This window comes from Galleria mellonella, unplaced genomic scaffold (genome assembly GCF_026898425.1).
Source record: "Galleria mellonella isolate WM207_F2 unplaced genomic scaffold, CSIRO_AGI_GalMel_v1 utg103, whole genome shotgun sequence".
NCBI lineage: Eukaryota > Metazoa > Arthropoda > Insecta > Lepidoptera > Pyralidae > Galleria > Galleria mellonella.
The window spans coordinates 1,903,967-1,926,594 of NW_026441966.1; the positions used below are offsets into that span (position 1 = coordinate 1,903,967).

General features: G+C 33.4%; 1 protein-coding gene across 1 annotated transcript; it reads right to left on the reverse strand.

The window, feature by feature from the left end:
• Positions 1-2,996: 2,996 nt before the first annotated feature.
• LOC128201257 (adhesion G-protein coupled receptor G6-like) lies at positions 2,997-17,325 on the reverse strand. Its single transcript, XM_052897721.1, has 11 exons — positions 17,111-17,325; positions 12,979-13,167; positions 12,467-12,565; positions 10,679-10,913; positions 9,587-9,795; positions 8,659-8,848; positions 7,928-8,016; positions 7,425-7,511; positions 6,374-6,605; positions 5,477-5,679; positions 2,997-4,991 (listed from the first exon to the last, which is right to left on the reverse strand). Exons 2-11 carry the CDS (start codon positions 13,165-13,167, stop codon positions 3,918-3,920), a joined length of 2,607 nt encoding a protein of 868 aa, XP_052753681.1. The 5' UTR covers positions 17,111-17,325; the 3' UTR covers positions 2,997-3,917.
• Positions 17,326-22,628: the final 5,303 nt, after the last annotated feature.

Here is a 22,628-nt window from a genome sequence, read left to right on the forward strand (position 1 = left end):
CAAACAAGCTGACGGCCCACCTGATGTAAAGTGGTAACCGTCGCCTATAGAAATGAGCAGTACTATGGACATAACAGAGTATACTGTTTCACCCATGATACCCCCCATGCGTTGCCATTCTTGAGGACTCAGGTTTTATTCCTCTGTACCCTGTAAATTCACGCCATATCCCACCCTTCAAACCGAAACACAGCCATGCAAACATAACTGCTTCACGGTATATTAGGAGGAAATCGGTTTGGTCTTACATAAACATTATTTTTTCATTCATCATCATCTGAAACACCAAAACATTCACTGGACATGATTTTCGCTCCATAAAAGAATGTTGGACAGATTGGCTTGGTATTATGTTATATTTAAAAATTTTAATAGTTTAAGAAGAAAATATTGTGTTTTGTTCCCGTTAACAACCTATAGTTGTCCACTCCTGCACATAAGCCTCCTCCTTGGAGGGTTTTGCCAGTAATTGCCACGCTTGACAGGCGGATTGGCAACTTTTGGAGATGTTTTCAGAGGAACCCTGCTGCCCATCCCTCGCCCTCCCTTAGCCGCCTCTTACTACACCCACGGGAAAGGAAGGGGTGGCCTATTCTATGCTGGGACTGCACGGCGATTAAGTCGTATATTATGTGAAAAAAGAAAAATGACGCAAATAAAACTCTTTTTACTAAAATATAACATGGACAAGGACATAGAAAAATGTATATTTAAAGCATTATATTTATGATAAAAAAGTATTTAGTTTCTAAAACTTTTAAATCGAATATGCAACAGTTATATCAAGCGAGTGATAAATTTGTTTTATTTTCATAAAGTAAATAAAACAATTGTTTATCTACAACAATTTACAAATTTTCATCGCATAATTACATTTTTGTTTTGCCAAAGGTTGACTGAGAGAGAATGCTAAATAGCATTAAGTCCGCCTTTTGTACCAGTAATTTTTTGTAATGTCAATAAAGAATAAATAAAGCAAAAAATCTTGTATTGTAATAATTATAGTACAAAGGATAAGCAGTTTTTCAATGGCGACCTCGTAAAGTTAAATGTAGTATGTTCCAATTAAAAAAGAAGTATATATATATATATAAAGTCATATTGTGGACAAAACTAGTAAAACAATATTTTATATGATATTTAATACGATACATTTTTAACCGACTTCAAAAAAAAGTAGGTTCACAAATCGACTGTATTTTTTGTTTTTTTATTTCGTTTATTACCTTATAACACCATCAATTAAAAAACCAGTTTGTCAAATTCTTTTTATATGTTTGAAGATATACTTACAGATTGGTTTCATAAAAAAAATATCATAATCGAGTCAGTAATTTAGTTTTTAAATTAAAAATAACTGGTTTTGTCAATACTAAAATCGATTTTCTTTTTGTAAAACACGATCTTAATTTATTGTCCATTACTCTTACCTTATTAATTTTAACGCCTCACATTAATATCACAGTTTGCTCATAACAGTATAAAAAATAATAAATAATGTAATTACTAACTGTACACTATTATTTAATTTTTTGTTTTATATTTTAAAAAAATAATTAATTAATTTGATTGTATGAACTCACTTGTTAATTTACGTGTGTTATAAATGGCTCAAATAAAGCGTTTATCTATCTATCTATCTATTATAATTAACATAAAACAAGTATAGTTTCTTTCCAATATTCCCGGCAATCGAAAATATGTGAAATTCGCTGCGGGCAATGAACGTCCTTGTATGACAGATTACAGTTTACTGACACTGACTTTGTTAGTAGCTAAATGTGGCAAATGTGATATACATATGTATCATAAAGGACGATGTTATAAAAATCTAGAAATATAGCTATGATAAATTAACATAGAATATATTTATTTATACAAGAACGAATTACAAACGGGTTACTTTATCTTGTATTGTTGTATAATCAACCGACTTCAAATCATAACAAATATACTAATGCTATAATATTTTAAGCATAACGTTTAGTTTCTTAGTTTCTTTATTGCACTTGTAAATTCCATGTAATATAATGCATAAATATTGTTAGCAAGGATGGACTCATCTCTGACAGAGATCTCTTCCAGTCAACCCAATACAGTTAAAAAGCATGTCGTTATCAGGTAGCTAAAGTGCTACAACTATTAATATTTAGAATACATAAACAAATATACATTTAAATGAAATATTAAAATATATAATAAAATATTACATAAATATATATACTATAAATAAACATAATACCTACCTACTTATATAACAAATGTTAAAATAAATGAATATACTACTTACATTAGAAATGTGTTTTAATGATTTTAAGATTTGACAGTTCAAATAGAAAAATATAAAGTTATAACTCAAAGAAAAGAAACTGTAATTTCAACCTTTTCTTGAAAGAGATAATAGATGGACTCTCTTGTATGTGGGAAGGGAGTATGTTCCATAACTGGAAAGCTCGATACGAGAAAGAGTTGCCCATAAAATGTGTCCTATACAAAGGAAGTTCAAGAATCCTGAACTGAACTTGACAGAAGCGTTTAGGACGAACTGGTAGTGGTAATAATTTAACCCGGGGGGGGGGGGGGGGAGATACGATTTTATTTTATACATTTCAACCATAAGTCTTTCCGTACGGTCCCGGCATGGAATAAGTCACCCTTTCCTTTTCCGTGGGTTTCATAAAAAGCAACTAAAGGAGCACGAGGTATGGGCAGCAACGTGGCTCTTAAAACACCTCTAAAAGCCTAACTACGGTTGCTAACCTGCTTACCAAGCGTAGCAAGTACTGGCAAAACTACCCTTATGGGGAAGACTTATGATCAGCAGTGGACAGTTAACGGCTGAAATAATAAATATAACAAAACTAATTAAAGTATAACAAATATAACAAAAGATATATTTGTTATACTATAATTAGTTTAATTAGTAATAAATATAACAAAAGATTACCACCAATCTATAGTATTTTAACAAAAGATTTCAAAAATAAACTACAAAATATTTATATATATTTATTTATTTTTATTAATAAAGACTAGAAACTATAATAAATATTACAGTAATTACAAATAAGCTTACAGTTACATTTATTTATTCTAATTTAATCACTAAATATTATCTTAGTAAATTATTATTATAAAAAAATAATACAGATCTCTTTGCTTCTATGTTGGAAAAATCATGAAGTGTATTTTTTGTACCAACCATGATATTTTGAAAGAATTTTACATTTCTAGTTTTTTTTTTACAACACAGGGGGCAAACGAGCATGCGGCTCACCTGATGGTAAGTGACTACCGCCGCCCATGGTCACCCACAACACCTACGGCATTGCAGGTGTGCTGCCGGCCTTTTAAAAAGGAATATGCTAGTGGTAATACAAACTAATCTATATAAATAAAAAAAAAATCAATTGCCAAATTTATACAAGCGCATCACTCCAAAACGACTGCACCTATTTGGTTAATTTTCATTTTATTGTTTGTAATTGTTAGAACAAGACTTGTATAAAAAAAAAAATGTTTTAAATATCATACAAAAATGTGAAAATTTTGAGTCAAAAAGGTCTGCACATAAAAAAAAGTGAATGAAATAAAAGAGAGCAATTGCAAATGTAATTAAGATTCGGTCCTATTTTCTTCACTTGTACATGAAAAGCCGAGGCTAAAAAACTATCTTATAAACAAAAGTTTTTCCATTATAATTTACACTTTAGTTCTCAGGAATGGCAATGCATGGGGGATATCATGGGTGAAACAGTATACTCTATTATGTCCATAGTACTACACATGTCTATAGGCGACGGTTACCACTTTCCATTAGGTGGGCCGTCAGCTTGTTTACCATTCTAAGTTGCATAAAAAAACTATTCTCAGTTTAATTTCTACCCATAAAGTGTAATTGTTTTATAATTCTATATTTAAGTAGGGAGAATAGTTCGTCTACTTGCCGATTGGCGCTTATATCTGGGCATTGGTTTCAGTTTTAATTTGAAAAGCCAAAGATCTCTCGTCTCCTTATTCCCGCATATAATAAAAATGAATAGAATAAAACATTGAAAAGTAGCTGTAACAGTGAACATATAAGCCGCTACAATATTGAAAGCAAAAAGTCCAAATATCCACGGTAAACCGAAAAGAAACACAAGCACTATACCAATTCGTGCACACTTATGAGCTTCTTCATAATAAGTTATATTTTGATTGTGAATACTGCTAGATACAAAACCAATCGTATAGAAGAATAAAATTACATTAATAAGCAATATTACAGCAATAGGTATGTATACTGAGAACCATAAATCCAATCCTGACGGATAACAAAAACTGCCACTGGGAGTCATTTCTTCAAAACGGCCCTTGTATGGTTCAGTGGCCTTAAAAATATAAGTAACGATCACTATTATTGGTAGACCCCAACTGAAAATAGTAGCGAGTGTCATTTGACAAGGTATATATTTTGTGAAGACTATAACTAAGTCTCTGTAAGCCTTTATGGCTGTTACTAACATCCAACAAAACGAAGTCAATACAGAGAAATGCAAAATGATACCGGTAAGTAAACACGAAACACTGTATTCGTCGTATTTAACGAAAACAACTACAAGGAAGCAAATTGACATGATTAGTAGAGCAAGACTGAGCTGAAGCCAAATTTGATTGCGAAATTTTAATCTCCATGTTTTGAACAAAACAAATGTAATTAGTATTATAATAGCACCTAAAATAGAAAGACTACATCCAATTATAGAGATCATCTCTAATATTGCCTCATTTTGCTCCGAAAAGACAGGTTTGACAATTAAAATTTCAGCAAAATGTGTAAGATGGTCGCATTGGCACGTATCCAAAATCACTGGGTTTCTGGAACGAATGAACGTACAGCCTTCTTGCGACCAATATCCAGTGCTGTCATCTAAAAGCGCCCAATAACCGCACGAACGTTTTCTGTCCCGTTCTGGTATTCTCAAAGGCTTCATATGGATGTTTACTACCTGTGAAATAAAATTAGTTGATACTCATTACTTTAATTTACATAGATCATTACCTATTGCATATAAGTCTATTTCAGTATGTTTAATCAGTCTTATTATAATCATAATCTAAATTAAATTACATTAATTTTGACAACGATAAAAAATTATAATTAATTTTTTCACTGTATTCAACTTATTGTGTATTTTGAATCAGAATCATTCCTAACGTACTTGGATCTTTTTGATCTATTTAGCTTATGCTAGACGTACTAAATAAGTGTTTCATATTTTTCAAGAGGGAGGAGCAACTATATCTTAAACTTATCGCTGTATATTTAGAATCAATTCCTTGGTTTGTGAATCAAGTACGACAAGACTGAAATTGTCTTGCTCTGAACAAAAATCTTTCAAATGACATAATTATGGTTCTCATATTAAAAATATATTCAAAAATAATTCAGTAATCATAAAAATTGCAATAAACATCAATGCACATTAGATACCTCTCCATTATCAAATTGTGTCATGTTATAAACATTGATGCTAATCACTCGACTGTTGACAATAGATTCCTCCCTATTGTTGAAAGCGCGATCATTATGGAAGACCACAAAACTTATGCGTCTCGGAGAATTTAGCACAGACTCTGGTAGGTGCACCACGAGCTCATTCATCGTTGAATTCAAGTTAATGTTCTTCATGTTACCTATAAAAGAATGTTTAATTAGAACCCACACTATAAAATGACTAAAGCGAACTTATTTTTATCATGCCTCTAACTAATTACTTCTATCTACCCAAAAATTATAATCAGCATATCGATAAGATCATTCGTTGTTTTTCTCTGCGTAATCTCTTTTTCTATATATTTTTTTTTATTTTCTACTATATTAATAGTTTAATAATAGTGCTTATTAGTGGCCGTGTGGTCCCGGCATAGAATACACCACCCCGTCCTTTCCCGTGTCATAAGAGACGACTAAAGGAGGGCGAGAGATGGGCAGCAGCGTCTCTCTTTAAACATCTCCAAAGCCTAACTGCAGTTACCAATCCGCCTGTCAATTATGGCGACTAGCAAAACCTCCAAGGGGGTGACTTATGTTCAACAATGAACAGTTAAAGGCTGATATGATGAATAGTTAACCCCTAACTTTTGATGTTTATTATAATTTGTAATAGAATCAAATTTTTATATATTTTCTTTACTAAAACTTTAATGGCTATGATAATATAAATTTTTTATATCATTAATTTAAAAGGTATTATAAGCTGATAGCAACAGCCGATCTATCTTTTTATCTATTTTATATTTATCTATTATCTAAACATGAAATGTATTGTATCGTAATCGTAATCATATGCAATCAACAGTGTACAAAATTAGAGCAAACAATACGTACTCAAAAACTTAAATGCATCATCAGTAAAAACATCTTCTTCTCTATAAGCTACACTCAGTCCTCTTACAGGATTCGAATCCTCAACATCAGCCATCATCAGAGCAATATTGTCCTTCACGAGTGCAGCAGTTTCAGTGCCATTCAAGTCTATTCTAAATCCAAGTTCATCAAGCAAACGCAAGAACTCAGTAGGGAAGACAACATCTTCATCTATGCTTAAAAGATCATTGATCTGTGAATTATGTTAAACTTTTATTATGAATACTTCCAATTGATTACATTACATTACAGATAATCTGTGTATCTTTATATGTGCTGGAACTAGCAACGTCTGTATTACCTTTTGTATATCTCTTTCAATGCTACTATTTTTATCTGTATTAACTACTCTAGTATTTAAACTTCTATCTATCATAAAAACTATAAATACTTTAGATTTTTTTTTTTTAATTGGTGCGTGTGATCACGACACGACCACCCTTTCCTTTCTTGTGCGTGTCATAAGAGGCGACTAAAGGAACTTAATAGTAAAGGGATGGGCAGCGGCGTCTTTCTTAAAACATCTCTAAAACCTTAATAGCAGTTGCCAACCCGCCTGCCAAACGTGGCAAATACTAGTAAAACTCAAAGCTTATATTCAGCAGTGGACAGTTAATGGCTGAAATGTGACCACACCATCTTAAGCGAACACAGAGACGGCATGGTCTCATAGTTTCATATTCATAATACGATCAACCGAAAAGAGAATGACTTACTCTCAACCCTTGATCACGATATGCTGGCTCACTAAGTGCTTTTTCATGCTACGTTTGTATGATAAGGTGATAATTATGTATGTAATATATATATATATATATATATATATATGTATAATGTACAGATATGTATATATTTTGATATATATATTACTATTTTTTGATACATAATAGAAACAACTACACTGTTTCCTCCTATTATTGTACGTACACTGCCCGTTGGTAATTAATGCTCCTTTCCACTCAGGGTTTGGTGGAAAAGAACTCTTACAAAGTTAGTTGAACAAAACACGTACCTGATCAAATATCTGATCAACGTCTGTGATGCTGGGATCAGAATCATTGTTTAGCAAATTTTCAAGATCGTTTATAATATCCTCGATCTGTAAAATGAAAAATGTATTTAAAATATTTATTCCGTTGTTAAGCAATTTTGTAATCTACTGTTTGAAATAAAGATTATTATTATTATTATTATTCAGAACAGTTTGAATGGGATTTTGACAGTTTGATTGTTATGAATGGGGACTAACCTTCCCATTGATAACAATCTTCTCCCCCCCCCCATGCAATATTGTTTCACTTGTTTGACACAGTCATAAGCGATTTTTATAAATCTAATTGATGTTACTGATGATTGACTGTATTAATTTTAGGTAAACAAATGTTGAATTGGGATTGTGCCAGAAAACGAAGCAAAATTTTATGAGAAAATATTTTAAAATCTCGTCATATTTGGAATTATATTTTATTACATTGTTCGACCCAGGTGCTATGCATTTTTTAATTTAAACAATACCGTAGGCGGCGCTGTCGTCGCAGATGTTGATGACATCGGTGTCAATGTTGATGCGGTCGTCATTGCAGTTGACATTGTTGACGTGATGTCTGCAATGATAATAATGATTCGATATCTCCTTTTGGGAATGAATTCTTTTTACAAACTACTTTTTTAACTTTTAGACATCTGACCATTAAATTTATATATAAAATTTATTAAAAATATAAATGCGCCTCCAGCGGCTAGTTTCAGAAACTGAGAATTCCACACAAACTTATCAACAGGGGTAGTTGCCCCTGGAGTGGAAACCGGGGCAAAGGGAAGTTCCCCAAGGCCCCTACCAACACTCCCCTAAAGAGTATAAAGACCAATTGTCCTATTTCAAGCAAAAATTACTGAATATATTTAAATGAAACTTGATACACATAGGTTTTATCCTAACTTAGCACATAGGATAACTTATGTACTAATTCACGCGGGTGAAGCCACGGGATACAGCTAGTCTTTAAGAATAGTAAAAAAAAGTACCTCATCTCGTCCATTTTTACATCTACCTTCTAACACTTAGTTAAGGTTTACTCCAGGTCAGTAAACCTTTTACATATTATAAAAAGAGAATAAAAATTTATATAAATAATAATAATAAAATAAACAAAAAATAAAAGTAAATCTTTGTAAAACTCACACGAGCCACTTTCGTATGAAAAACGAAATTTATTTACGAGTATATATTTGTATTGGTATATTACCTGAATCTCCTGATAGAATGAGTTGAGCAACATATGTTGATTCTTGGCAAACACAACGGTACAACATTCCCGGCTGTGGTTTTTGCATTGAAGGCAAGCAGCCCCTGTTCGACCAATTCGAATAGCCCCAATTGGCACACATGTGTAAACTACCTGGTTCACTGAACGGCTTAAAATATAGACTTATCATCTGAAACACATGTGAAACATATAAAACAATGTGCTCTTAGATAGATAGATAGATAAACACTTTATTTGAGTCATTTATGACACATGTAAATTAACAAATGAGTTTATACAATCAAATTATTTACACTTTTTTTTTATATAAAACACGAAAATATGTTTTCACCAAGTGTGTCGCAGTGAGCCAAATAGGCTACAGCTCAGTGTTTGTTTTGCTTAAAAGCAAAGCACTGATTTTCAGCTGCAGTCTGAAGTTAGCCTACATGGACGCGTGCAACAAACCCAGAGTGTAACCTGTGTAACCAATTTAACACAGCCAAAGATAAAATTGTATTATATAGATACGTACTTACATAAATAATGCATAATTAATATATTGCATTAATTAATTAAACATACAATATAAATAATTCACCACAATAATTATTATGTCATCCCTGGAAACTATCATGGTTAATTCCTGATGAATTCATCATGATAGGCTAACTGGCCTGTTTTCATTCTCATCTATCACCCTTCACTGGTGCTCCGCCAACGTATCCCGTTAGCGCAGGCGAGGTTACCATACCATTTTCACCCATAAAAAAACTACGGTTGCCAATCTGCCTACCAAGCGTAGCAACTACTGGTAAAAATCACTAAAGGGGAGGCTTATATTTCGCAGTGGACAGTTAAAAGCTGATATCATTATGATGACGATCAAAAAAAACCGTTTCGAAAATTATAAATTCAATTGTATTACCTCTCCATCTAATTCACTAGTATTATCTACTTTGACACTAATTACTCTACTATTGACCAGAGACAAAATTGTTGGTAAATCCAATTCACCAAATCCGTAGTCTTTTCGAAAAACGACAAAGCTAACGCGACTATCTGGTGTCGTTAAAGGCGCTGGTAAATACACTACGACATCGCTTGCGTTGGCAGCCAGGTAACCAGGATCCTCAGCTGTGGATTGTACAAATCTTTATCACTCGTACTATTATTGTCTCGGGTCTTATTCTCTTTAAACCTTAGGACCAGAGGGAGACTTTGTACAAAAGTCTTTTGCTTGGACACGTCTGTCCTATTCGTATTTCTACCGTGAAGCATTTATGTTTGCATGGCTGTGTTTCGGTTTGAAGGGTGGGATATGGAAGTGAATTTACAGGGTCCAAAGGAATAATACCTGAGTCCTCAGGAATGGTAACACATGGGGCGTATCACGGGCGAAATAATATACTCTGTTATGTCCATGGTATTGCTCATGTCTATAGGTGACAGTTACCACTTTCCATCAGATGTTCCGTCAGCTTGTTTGCCATTCTAAGTTGCATAAAAACAGTATCCGAGCCTAAGGTTTTAAGTTGGTATATGGTGTGGACCTGATATGGGCACGTGTTGTGCAGGGATGAAGAGCATGTTTCAAGAAAGGTATTACCTATGAATATATGATAGCTATATGGGCAAAGGAAGACCTATATATGTATATGGGGAGATCTATGTTTAGCAATGGACAATTATCAGCTGATATGATGACTGATATTAAGGTCATCATGTTGACGGCGCATCTAATTGAAAACTACTAACCGTCACATATAGACAAAACAACACCATAAATATTAGATCATACTTATGTACTCATACATTTCCGCTCTTTGAAAGATGTTATGCTTCTTTTTAATAAGGACGCTCCTGCCCATTCCTCGACTATTAGATTCTCTTAATCGCCTCTTACAACACTCCCAGAAAAGGATGGAGTGGTCTATTCTATGCAAAGACCACACAGCTAGTATATATATATATGTATAATATAAGTAAATTCATTATAATAAAAAAACTAAATACATACCAGCTAGTATTTTAAATGCGTCTTTGTAAAATCTGTCATAATTTAAATTCAAAATTCTTATTCCAACCACAGGATTGTCAACTGACGGATTTGCCATTAAAAGAGCAACATTATCCCCGACAATAGTAGCGTTTAAAACGCCATCGAGGTCTATCCTTGTTCCCAACATTTCCAGTGCTACCATCATGTCAATAGGAAGCTCTAAATTCTCTTCTATATTTAAAATATCACTGATCTAAACAAAAAATAAAAAATAAAAATTTTGTTCAAAATATTTTCATTATCAAAATGTTAGTATCAAGTAATATAATAAATCCGTAAGTTTGTAGCAATGGACGGTTGGAAGTCTGTTACTCTTTCAGACAAAAACTCCTAAACGGATTTAAATGTAATTTGTTCCATTTTTTTTTATACCTCAAAGGTGGCAAACAAGCATACAGCCCGTTTGATGGTCACTGTACTGTAGAACGGTTACTGTAACCCATAAAAACCCCCTTTTAAAAACATAGTACACTGAAAAAATACTAAATATAAATGGTCATAATGCAATACAAGCTGTAACTGAAATAAAGCACATTATTTAATATTTATGGACAATTTAAATTCAAAACATCTTTATTCTAATATACATGTTTACAAGCACTTTTTAATCGGCATTTTGCTTTTAAAATAAATGTATTTCAATGTACAAATACAATGTACAAATAAATGTATTTCAATGTACAAATACAATGTACAAATAAATGTATTTCAATGTACAATTACAATGTACAAATAAATGTATTTCAATGTACAATTACAATGTACAAATAAATGAATTTCAATGTACAATTACAATGTACAAATAAATGTATTTCAATGTACAATTACAATGTACAAATAAATGTATTTCAATGTACAAATAAAATGTACGTAGATGTCATTAAGTTACATTAATAATTGTGATATTAGGCGATGAGAAGGGAAGAGGGAACTGACGAACAAAAGATTCACGTCACAGTAATGAGGAAACTACGCAGTTCTGGAGTATCCAGAACAGATAAAATTAAAAACGAATTGAACGAACCGTGGCACCTTCAAGGTTATTAGTTTACTAGAAAAATGAAAGGAAAACCGCCTGCGCTGGTACAGACATGTGATGAGACGGGGTGATGACCATGTGACTAAAAGGGTGATAGTAATTGAAAAAGGAAAGAGGCGCCGGCGTCAACCACCATTGACCAGTGGGATTACTCTTGAAATAAATTCCAATAAATTGAAATTATAATTGAGACTTTTTGCACTCTCGAATTGCAATACTATCGACTTAATGGTTCCATATTATTCTTATATACGCATATTAGTGCAACTTGCCAATTATAACTTAATTCCTAACTGTTGTTTTATAAGTTCCAGAGGGAGACTTTTTGTACAAAAGTCGATGGCTTGGGTACCTCTGTCCTATTCGTGTTTCAACCGTGAAGCAGCTGTGTTTGCATGTCGTGAATTTACTGGGTACATAGAAATAACACCTGAGTCCTCAGGAATGGCAACGCATGGGGGGTATCATGGGCGAAACAGTATACTCTGTTATGTCCATGGTACTTCTCATGTCTATAGGCGACGGTTACTACTTTCCATCAGGTGGGCCGTCATCTTGTTTGCCATTCTAAGTTGTATATAATAAAAAAAATACGTATGTTGTGAAATTTATGGTGTTTCCATTCAATGCCTACACACTATAAGAGCAGAACCCAAACAAACTAAGATAATAGCCAGAAGAAAGAAGAAGAATAATTGTAACATTACCTTAATAATACTCTGTGTCACATCGTTTAGGTAGATTGGAGAGGTGCCCTGCAGCAACTCTATGAAGTATGATAAAATTTGCTCAATCTGATCTTGAAGCTGTAAAATAAATTGTTATTTATTATTGCCTATTTTTACTATTACTGTACTCGGCAAACGATGGAAACTCAGCCACAGTCCCCATGCATCATCCAATGAAATACTGAATGATGCAAACAAAACTGGGGGCTTGCAATGAAATGAATTCCGAAGTTTCGGACTCAATTTTGTGTTTTCGTTCATACCCAAAATTGGCCAAGTAAATGGAGCTTAACATTTCGTTTGTCGTAAATCCTACCAAAAAAGTCCAAAGGAATAATATTTTAATATTTTTAATGTTTTTAAACGGTAAGTATTATGTAAATTTAACATCAAATTTATGTTTCGTTCGACTCCGAAATTTTGAGCAAAGTACGAATCCTTAACTCTTTACCTAATTTAGTATTTTAATTAATTTTTATTACATTATTTACCTCAAGATTTGACATGGCAATAAGATCCCTCCTAGAAGTTATATCATCACACTCTCTTCCCCCACCATCTGCAATTTCGTCTCCTGCTAAACATGTTTTCCTTTTTATGTGATCTTCTTCTGCGTTTATTGGAATCAATACGAGTATAATGAGGATAAATGTGAAATAACTGTTCCGTAAAAGCTGCATCTGAAATTGATTTTATTATTATTTCAGCCGTTCACTGTCCACTACTGAAAATAAGCCGTCTCCAGAAAGGGAGTTTGGCCAATAATTGCCACGCTCGACAGACGATTTGGCAACCGTAGTTAGGGTTTTTGAAATGTTTTAAGAGGGACGTTGTTGCCCATCCTTCACCCTCCCCTAGTCGACACTCACGGGAAAGGAAGGGGTGGGCCATTCTATGCTGAGGCACACACGGCGAAATTAATATAATAATAATAATATTTCTTTATTATAGATTACTAAGATGCATTTTAGTTAGTAACAATTTACTTAAACTATGTTAGTAGAAAAAAATACAAAAATCATTTTATGGCCCCTATAATAATTTTGACCCACAATGAGAGGATCGGCCTATCGTATTTATTACACAATGCCCACAAAATGCTGTTACTGTTGCCACGCAGTCGGTATAAATGATAAAGATGCGATCCTTTTGTGTCTGATAGCATAGAAGTCATCTATCGATGCCACTGCATTTAATATCAGATGTTAAATGAAGATTAATAAATATTTTTTTTAAACCAATGAGTAACCTGATGGTAAGCGGTTACCAAAGCCTATGTAATGCCAGGGAAATCACGCGCGCGTTGCCGACCGTGAAGAAACCTTTTTACTCCTTTTTTGTAGAATTCTATGCTGTAGACCCTTCGAAAAACCTCGACAGGGAGCTTATTTAATAACCTGAACGTTCATGGGAGAAAACATCTCTGACATCGAGTTGTACGCGACCATCTAGGCTCTAAGGTATGAGGGTGAAGTTCCTGTCTATAGCGAGGTGTATGATGGTAGAAAATGGCCCGTGAGCATCATATTGAACAATTCATCCGAGCACAGTCCATTGTACAAGCGGTAGAACACGCAGAGTGAGGCAAAATATCTCCTAAGACTTATAGTTTTTTTTATGGGTGAAAATGGTATGGTAACCCTGCCTGCGCTAACGAGATACGCTAGCGGAGCACCAGTGAAGGGTGACAGATCAGAATGAAAACAAGTCAGTTAGCCCATCATGATGAATTCATCAGGAATTAACCATGATAGTTTCCAGGGGGAACCGCGAGGAGGTCCACCTGGTTGGGTATATTGCTAGCAAAGGGATACTCAGTCTCCATTACTAACAATCCCTTTCCCCCCTAAGACTTAAGGGTTCGATACCGCTTGTAAGCCTGAGATCATCGACAATTCTCATAGCTCATTCATTTAGATATGTGTTTATAACAATTATAAAGATTAGATATATCTAATCCTTATTAATATTATAAACTAGTTGTTCGCCCCTGCTTTACTTGTGTGTGCTGAGAATAAAAATGAGTTATCTGTCAATATCTTTAAAAATCTTGCTGCTGTCTTCTATCTCCATTAACTCATTTTTTAAATTTTTTCCGTATTATTTTATCTTAGATTATATAGGTAGAGTGTCACCATACAAATGCTTCGAGAAAAGCTGGTCAACTTTTTCATACAATTTTGTATGATAAATAGTTATGAGTGTTTCCTTTATAACTTCTATATTTATTTTGTCTTATAAATTTTTCCACTATATTATATTAACTAACGATCCGACCCGGCATCGCACTAGTAGACAGTGTTTTCGAAAATCAATACATACAATAAAAAAAAGTTGTAGACAAATCAACTAATCGGTTATTTTATAACATTTTATATGTGATTCTTTAGATGGATATAACTTTTTTATTTATGAACCGATTGTAATAAAACAAACACTAAATGTTACGTGGAGCAATCCGTAACGCATCAGTGGAAACTGCATTCAAATCGGTTAAGTCGTTAATGAGATTAGCGTTAGCACAAATGTTTTGGATTCTATCGCGTTCGTAAAGGCTCCCTATAATATTTTTTCTTATACATATATCTTTCATGTACTTACCAGAGGGAGACTTTGTACAAAAGTCGATTGCTTGGGTACCTCTGTCCCATTCGTGTTTCAACCGTGAAGCAGCTGTGTTTGCATAACTGTGTTTCGGTTTGAAGGGTGGGATATGGCGTGAATTTACTGGGTACAGAGGAATAACACCTGAGTCCTCAGGAATGGCAACGCATGGGGGGTATCATGGGCGTAACAGTATACTCTATTATGTCCATGGTACTGCTCATGTCTATAGGCGACGGTTACCACTTTCCATCAGGTGGGCCGTCAGCTTGTTTGCCATTCTAAGTTGTATAAAAAAAAAAAAAAAATGTATAGATAGCGACGAGTTACGATTTTATTATATGTATTGATTGATATACATAAATAAGGTACATTACCTTATGGCAATAAAATCGATTGTGATTACTAAGAATTCTTGTTTATCTTATTAATCTTTATATTTGACTATAATTGATAAATTATATCGATTCTTAAGAATATATATATATATATATATATATATATATATATATATATATATATATATATATATAATATATAATATATATAATATATATATATATATATATATTTATATATATAATATATAATATATATAATATATATATATATATATATATATATATATATATATATATATATATATATATATATATATAATTAAATGAACAATATAAGTCTTTTTCTCAATGTCCTCTACCCAAAGGTTGTCTGGAAGAGATTGCTTAGCGATAAGGCCACCTTTTGTATCACTGCTAATTAATATTTACTGTATTTGTTATTTCTCTTTTTACTTGGTATAAATTAAATATACCAAGTAAAAAGAGAATAATATGTAAAATAAAATAAATAAATTAATAAATAAATAATTTATAATTTTAGTTAAGAAAAACAAAGAGAGAGAGAATAAAAAAGACAAAATGCAGGGCCACCTTACACGACATGACGATTTTTTAAAGAGCATAGTGATAAGAAAAATAGAAGGCAAAAGAGAAAGGGGAAGACCGAGGAATAACTACATGGGATAGATAAAGGAAACACTGAGTGTCATGTCGTATAGAGAGGTCAAAGATATGGCCTGGGATAGAGCTGGCTGGAAGAAATTAGTTGTACCGATAAGAATAAAAATAAATCGGTGGGCCAATTATTTATTCTACAAGGATTTAATTTTAACAAAATTTCGCGAACACATAATTTTTTACCCAAAATAGTAGAAAATATACTCAATCTGGCAACGATAAGATTAATAAACCGTAAGCCAGCCGTTACCACTAAGCCGTCGAATGATATATTTATCATATTATTAAAAAATATATTATATAATATAACAACAACAGTTATGTAGACGAGATAGTGTTGTCATGTGCCTATATTTTCAACCGACCTCAAAAAAGGAGGTTCTCAATTTATGTTGTATTCTTTTATGTTTGTATCCTCATATCTCCGTCACTTATGAATCGATTTGGAATTTTTTTTTATTTAATTATATATTTAATAGTTGTAGCAAAGCCGGTTACGTAGTTTACTTTTTAAATAAAAAAAACTACCTACATTTACCTAGATTGAAAAGGTTTTTTTAGAAACACACATTCTTAATTGGTCTCATAGATTTTTGTGTATATATATATATATATATATACACAAAAGAGTTCATCAGTCCGCCTGATGAAAAATGATAAATGTAATCTACATCAAGCTAATTATTTATAATTATGAGTTCTTACATTTGATCAAACAAATAAAAAATTATTACATTGTTTTATTTTATATAAACTTTATCATCATCACCTAATCAGCCTTAAATTATCCACTGCTGAACATAAGCCTCCCCCTTGGGGGGTTTTACCAGTAATTGTATGCCATGCAAACATATTGGCAACCGCAGTTAGGCTTTAGAGATGTTTTTAAAGAGACGCTGCTGCCCATCACTCGACCTTCCTTTGTCGTCCTCTTACGACAACCACGGAAAAGGAACCTATTCTATGCTGGAACAACACAACGATATTTACATGTACTTACTGTGGAAAATTTGAAAACTTCTCAACATATGCATTATATTACACCACTTCTTCGTTCCCTCGAATAAAACTTATCACTCCACTTCCATTACATAACATAAATATATAAATATACTTTGTGAATCGCATTTATACAGAATGTTATATATTAAAAACAAAAAACTGTTACACACTACAACACTCACATTTACATACAAAACGTGTGTGTAGACCTCTCAACTTACGTGTAATGATATTTCATATCTTTTATTACGTTGTAATTATCGTTATCCTCGATTTGATGGATTAGTAATACACCTACGTCAACGAAATCGTATTTAAATTTTAGTTTTTTTTTTTTCTATACAACTTATAATGACAAGCTGACGGCCCACCTGATGGAAAGTGGTAACCGTCGCCACGAGCAGTACCATGGACATAACAGAGTATACTGTTTCGCCCATGATACCACCCATGCGTTGCCATTCCTGAGGTTGTCCTGAAAAGATTGCTTTCAGCAATAAGACTGCCTTACTGTACTTATACAATTATATCGTTATATTTATTAATTGTCTTGCTTATTTCCTATATTGTATAATCCAAATAAAGTATACGCATTCATCCATTCTTACAACTTTAACAGTTTCGATTCAATAATCAGTCAGCCAAGGGTCAGACAATCAAGATATCATATCTTCATTACTATTGTTATAAAGTATATTTTTTATATAAGTTTTATTTTAAATAAATTCATGAAAGAATCGTGGCAAGAGTAGGTCTTGACGACTGACTGTTTTGTTCAGATCCTGATTTCTGAACTTTAATTTAAAGAGCCTTGTGTCGTTATTCACAAAATAAAACACTGAAGGGTCGCTGTAATAGTAAACATATTAGCCGGTACAATATTGAAAGCAAAAAGTCCAAATAGCCACGGTAAACCGAACAGAAACACAAGCACTAAGCCAATACGGGCTCATTTTACTGCCTCATTGAGGTCAACTATATTTCCACTGTATACTCTACTGCATAGAAATCCAATTGTGTACATAAATAAAAATATATTAACAATCAACAACACAGCTATAGGTATATATATACTGAAAGCCACAAACCGAAACCTGATGGATAACAGAAACTAGCGCTAGGCGTCTTCGTATGGCTCAGCAGCCGTAAATGAATATGTTACAATCATTACTGTTGGTGCATCCCAACAAAACATACATGCTAAGTTCATCTTATGAGGAAATATAACGTATTTTGTGAAAACAACAACTAACACTTTATAATTTTTTACAGCCGTCACTACCATCACTCACTGGTATCACTCACTCACTCACTCACATCATCATCCAATAAAATGACGTCAATACAGAATAATGTAAAATAATACCGGTAACTAGACATGAAAAACTATATTCATCATATCTCACATAAACAACTACCAGAAAACAAGTCGACATAATTAATAATGCAATACTAAGCTTTACTAACTACGACCATTTTCCGCTTATTATTGAGTGTAATTTAGACGTAGTTCCACCTAAGATAGAAGAATTAAAATGTGAACGTAACAATGTTTTGTGGGGTGACAGAGGCATAAAACAAATCAACTCATATTATAATGAGTGTCATTCTCATTTCAAACTTCTTAAGTTTCCATCCGAGTTTCATAACTGTGCCGATCGGACTTGTAATATAGACAGGTAATTGATAAGTTGTATAATGATATAATACATATACTAAAGAGAGCGGCTGTAGCTAGTAGAAATAACACACATTGTAAGCATAAGAAAAAGAAAATTGTAATAGGTTGGAATAAACATGTTAATGAGGCACACAGGAATGCGAGGCAGAAATTTCATGTTTGGTGTGATTATGGTAGAGTTGGCTCCATCTATAGTGATATGTATGAGGCTAGAAAATACTTTAAGAAACGTCTAAAGTGGTGTCAAGACCACAAAGAACAAATAAAGATGAATATTCTAGCTTCACATCATTCAAATAATGACTTTCGGTCTTTTTGGAAGGCTACGAGGAAGCTAAGTACAAAGTCTGCCCTTCCTGTGTCTATTGAAGGCGTAAGTAATGCCGAGAACATAGCTGATCTTTTTAAGGATCATTTTACTGTTAAATCCCCTTTGGCGCCATCGCATGCAGAGTTGAATGTTGAGACTGGACGTGTGGTGGAAATTAGATGTACTGCTAGTGAAGTAGATCGAATTATAAAATCTATGAGTAGAGGTAAATCTCCAGGACACGACAGTCTCAGTATTGAACATCTAAAACATGCGGGGCCACATTTGGCGAGACTGTTGGCAATGCTCTTTAACTTTTGTATAAGTCACTCGTACATGCCGGAGGAGATGATTAGAACAGTGGTGATACCTGTAGTTAAGAATAAAATTTCTGATATAACAGACAAAAATAATTATAGGCCAATCTCCTTAGCTACTGTTGTCTTAAAGGTGTTTGTAAAAATTATTATTATTATTATTATTTATGCAAACTTTATTACTCAGCTATAGCTGGTATATACGCTACTTTGCGTATACTGCACTTACGGACCGAGACCAAGTAAGTGCAGTGTGTGAGTTTTTGTGAGTGTGCGTGTGCGCGCCCATGCATGCATATGCATGTGCATGCTCGCGCACCTATGGCTATGTGTATGCAACTATTACATGTTATGTCACTGTGGTATTATTAAATGTTTCGTTTTCTATTTGCAGGAATTTTCGAACAATTCTGCATGTATTCAATATTACAGCTTTTTGTAGTGTTGTATATAGTGTTTTACGCAGGTCTATTTCTTTCAGGCTATGGTGTAAATTTTTGTGTATAACACCTGTGGTTGAGAGGACAATGGGTATCACATAAACTTTTTCTTGTTTCCAAAGTCTTGTTATTTCGTCTTTCAGTTCTGTGTATTTACTTATTTTTTCTGCTATTGTCTTCTGGATGTTATGTGTATTGGGGACGGCGATATCTATTAGGTAAGTTATTTTATTCGTTTTATTTTGTAAGATTATGTCTGGTCTATTGTAATGTATGGTCTTATCAGTGAGTATGGCTCGGTCAAAATATAGCTTATGTGTCGCGCTTTCTAACACAGTTTGTGGAGTGTATTTGTAATATGGAGTATGTGTGTTTTGTATTAGATTGTACTTGTGTGCTAGGTTTTGGTGAATAATATTAGCTACTTGATCGTGTCTGTGCTTGTAGTCTGTCTGTACTATTGCCTTGCATGAGCCTGTAATGTGTTGAATTGTTTCTGGAGAGCTATTGCATTTTCTACATGTATCAGAGGTGAGTGTTTTTGTAATATATTTCTGATAGTTTCTGGTCTCAATGACTTGATCCTGTATAGCTATGATAAAACCTTCAGTCTCCGGTATAAAATTCCTCGACTTAGCCATGCGTTCGATGCTTCTTTATCGACATTGGATTGACATAAGTCGTGTCGGTGTCTCCCATGTAAGGACTTTTCAGACCACGCCGTTAGTTTAGTTTGATTGTTGACGAGCATCTCGTTTGTCTGTGTACTTCCATCTTTCAAATTTAAAGGTGTCAATTTATTGTCATTTTGTACTATGGATTTGTGAAGCGCTGATGATTCCATTTTGCTGAAGAAATATTGTCTTAAACTTGAAATTTGTGTGTTGTGTAAGTTTACGATATCAATCAAACCCCTGCCTCCTTCTTTTCTAGGTAGAGTTAATCTTTGTATGCAAGATCTAGGGTGGTGTTTACGATGTTTTGTCATATTTATGTTGATTGTGCGCTGTAATGATTTTAGGTCTGATTTGGTCCAGTTTATTATGCCGAAAGAATAAGTCAGTATGGGTATAGCATAGGTGTTTATCGCTTTAATCATATTTCTGGAATTAAGTTGGGTTTTTAATACCGCATTCAGTCTGTGTCGGAATTGTTGCTGTAGTTTTAGTTTTATTTCTTTATGGTTTATAAAAAGTGCTTGGTTGTAACCTAAATATTTATATACTTCTTGTTCGCTAAGTGATGTTATTTGTTCTCCTGATTCTAATGTGTAGTTATATGGGTGTTGACTTCCTGCCCTAATGGAATTTATTTTACATTTCTCTAATCCAAACTCCATTTTTATGTCATTTGTAAATTGTTCTACTATTTTCGTTAATTGGTTCAGTTGGTTTTCGGTTTCGGCATATAATTTTATATCATCCATATACAATAAATGGTTTAATACATTTTTATTCATATTTGAAGACTGATCATCAGTTTCTTTATAGTTTAAAGGGTATCCTACTGAAGAAGAGTTAAGCATATTTGAGAGAGGATTTAGAGCCAAACAGAACCAGAGTGGGCTGAGGGCGTCTCCTTGGAATATGCCTCGTTGTATTTTGATCGGTATAGTTTGTATTGTAGCTGTGAGAGTTTTAAGTTGTAATTGTGTTGTCCAGTTTGCCATTGCTGTTTTCAAGAAAGTTGTTATTTTTGGATGAATTTTATACATTTCTAAGATTTGTACTAACCAAGTGTGAGGTATTGAGTCATATGCCTTTTTATAATCAATATACATAGTGTGTAAGTTTGATTTAGCTTTATGAACTTGTTTTAGTATTACTGAATCTATAATTAATTGCTCCTTACATCCTTGAGAAAATTTCCGGCATCCTTTTTGTTCTTCGTTCAAAATATTATTAGTGTCAACATGTTGATATATTAATTCAGCTATGCAGGCAGTAAGTATTTTGTATAGTGTTTGTAGGCAAGTTATAGGTCTATATTATTATAAGCTGCAGACCTATTTAATTACAAAAATTTAATCTCCAGGATCTGAACAAAACAGACGTAGTGATAATATCAGCAGCACCTAAGACAGAGAGAGCCTATTATAGATATTTTTTCTAATAGCATCTCATTTTTCTCCGCGAAAACAGGTTTGTAAATCAAAATTTCAGCAAAATGTGTAAGATGGTTGCATTGGCATGTATCCAAAATTTCTGGATTATTAGAGCGAATGAAGGTACAGCCTTTTTCTGGTCAGTATCCAGTGCCAGACATCCAGACACTATACACTGAGATACTAGACACTCAGACACTAGACACTAAACACTCGGACACTAGACACTCAGAGACTAGACACTCGGACACTAGACACTCAGACACTAGACACTCAGACACTAGACATTCAGACACCTGACACTAGACACTCAAACACTAGACACTCAGATACTAGACACTAGAAACTAGACACTAGACACTAGACACTCAGACACTCATTTCCATTAACCAGGGAGTCTTCCCAGAAAATCTTAAATTATCAATTGTGAAGCCTCTTTATAAGAAAAACGACAGATAGGTAATAGACAGATAGGCAGACTGATTAACTGACTGATTGATCGACTGATTTACTGACTATCTCAGATAGATCAATCAATCAGTCAATCAGTCCTCAGGTCAGTCTATCTATCAATCCATTGATTAATCAGTCAATCAGTCGATCAATCAGTCGATCAATCAGTCAGTCAATCTGTCTGCCTATCTGTCTATTACCTATCTGTCGT